This window comes from Bison bison, unplaced genomic scaffold (assembly GCF_000754665.1).
Source record: "Bison bison bison isolate TAMUID 2011002044 unplaced genomic scaffold, Bison_UMD1.0 scf7180017864512, whole genome shotgun sequence".
NCBI classification, from domain to species: Eukaryota; Metazoa; Chordata; class Mammalia; order Artiodactyla; family Bovidae; genus Bison; species Bison bison.
The window spans coordinates 1,654,326-1,656,240 of record NW_011495066.1 but is presented as its reverse complement, the minus strand read 5'-3'; the positions used below and the strand labels follow the sequence as shown (position 1 = coordinate 1,656,240).

Here is a 1,915-nt window from a genome sequence, read left to right as displayed (position 1 = left end):
AAGGAGCAAGCGTCTTTTAATTTCATGGCTGCAGTCACCATCTGCAGTGATTCTGGAGCCCCCCAAAATGAAGTCTGTCACTGTTTCTATTGTTTCCTCATCTATTTGCCATGAAGTGAAGGGACCAGATGCCATGATCTTAGTTTTCTAAATGCTGAGTTTTAAGTGAACTTTTTCACATTGCTTAGTGGTTTATCATCAATACAGGTTGAGATATTATATCTCATAGGAGTACTTGGAATTCTGAAAGCAGAAAAGGACATTATTTCTATATGTGCAACTTCTAAAAGTCAGTGAGCTGCAAAAGGAGAGATCGGAGGCCAGGAGTTTTGGGTATCTTTCCTACTAAGCCATGTGAACTCGCCTCTGTCTCTCTCAAGATGGAGGAATCTAACATGCTGGTCCTTCAGCGAAAACCCACCGAGTATATTGTTTTCATGAAATGGTATTTTAATATTACTTCATTGACTTCCTTCACAAGTGCCAAAAAAAAATTCATGTATTGTGAGAAATACTGTTTCCACTAATTACTGAAATCAGAGCATCTATCAAGGTTGGTGAAAGTATGTTCTTACTAAGTTAAATTTGCGGATTCAGTGTAATCTACACAGCGTACTTTTAGGTCTGCATTACAGCCTATGATGAAGGGGGAGGTGTGGTCAACCTGGGCAGGAAGGAATCTGTGGCTGAATTACGTTTTCCTTAAAAAAACAGGCGCTAAACAGGAAAGGATCACAGAAGGAAATCAGATGCACTGGGATTACCATCAGGTTCCATGTTGCTTTCTAACCAGTAAATCAGAATGTTGTGCACTCTTGTAGAAGAACAGCTCGGGAAAAGTAGGAAGAGTGTGATGCACACGCAGCCTCCCCTTCAAAGACGCCGGCCCGCTCGCCTCCTGGAAGTCGGGGCTCCGTTCTTCCAAGACAACCAGCTGCAGGTCAAGGTCTACTGGAAGAAGACCGAAGGTGAGCAGATGCTTGCTTAGTCATCGTTGTCCTTGAGTTTTATTCTAATATCGGAGTACAGTTGATGGACAGTGTTGTGTGAGTTTCAGGTGTACACCAAAGGGATTCGGTTGTACATAAACACAGGTTGATTCTTTTTCAGATTCTTTTTCCAGTTGTTGGTGGTGGTGGTTTAGTCGCTAAGTCGTGTCTGATTCCTTGCGACCCCATGGACTGTAGCCTGCCAGGCTCCTCTGTCCGTGGGACTCTCCAGGCAAGAGTACTGGAGTGGGTTGCCATTTCCTTCTCCAGGTGATCTTCCCGACCCAGGAATCGAACCCGGGTCTCCTGCATTGCAGGCAGATTCTTTACCGACTGAGCTATGAGGGAAGCCTTAGGTGATTACATTGAGCAGAGCTCCCTGTGCTATACAGTAGGTCCCTGTTGATTATTTTAAATATAGTAGCGTGTACCTGTCCATCCCAGACTCCCAGTGTGTTCCCCAACCCCACCAGTCCCCTTTGGTAACTGTCAATTTGCTTTCTAAGTCTGTAAATCTATTTGTGTTTTGTAAATAAGTTCGTCGGTATCATTGTTTTTAGATTCCGCAGAGAAGTGATACCCTGTTTCTCTCCCTGATTCCCTTCCTGTGATCATCTCTACCTCCCTACCCATGTCACTGCACGTGGCATTGATTTCAATCTTTATGAAGCTGAGTAGTATTCTGTGTGCCTGTGTACCACACGGACTCCTCTGTCGATGGAGATTTAGGCTGCCACCGCGTCTTGACTATTGTAAACAGTGCTGCAGCGGGCTGCATGTACGTCTTCAAATGACGGTTTTCTGCAGGTATGTGTCCAGGAGTGGGCTTGCTGGGTCATATGGTAGCTCTGTTTTTAGTTTTCTTAGGAACTTCCAGACTGTTCTCTCAAGTGGCTGCACCAATTTGCACTCCCACCAGCAGTGCA

The 1,915-nt window shown here is 44.9% G+C and overlaps 1 protein-coding gene across 1 annotated transcript in view; it reads left to right on the top strand.

Moving 5' to 3' along the window:
* The window catches only part of KAL1 (Kallmann syndrome 1 sequence), a 190,406-nt gene that overhangs the window by 168,491 nt on the left and 20,000 nt on the right, over window positions 1-1,915 (top strand). The window contains exon 9 of the mRNA XM_010829905.1: window positions 822-968. Coding sequence (XP_010828207.1) covers window positions 822-968 — 147 coding nt within the window. The remainder of the gene's footprint in view (window positions 1-821; window positions 969-1,915) is intronic.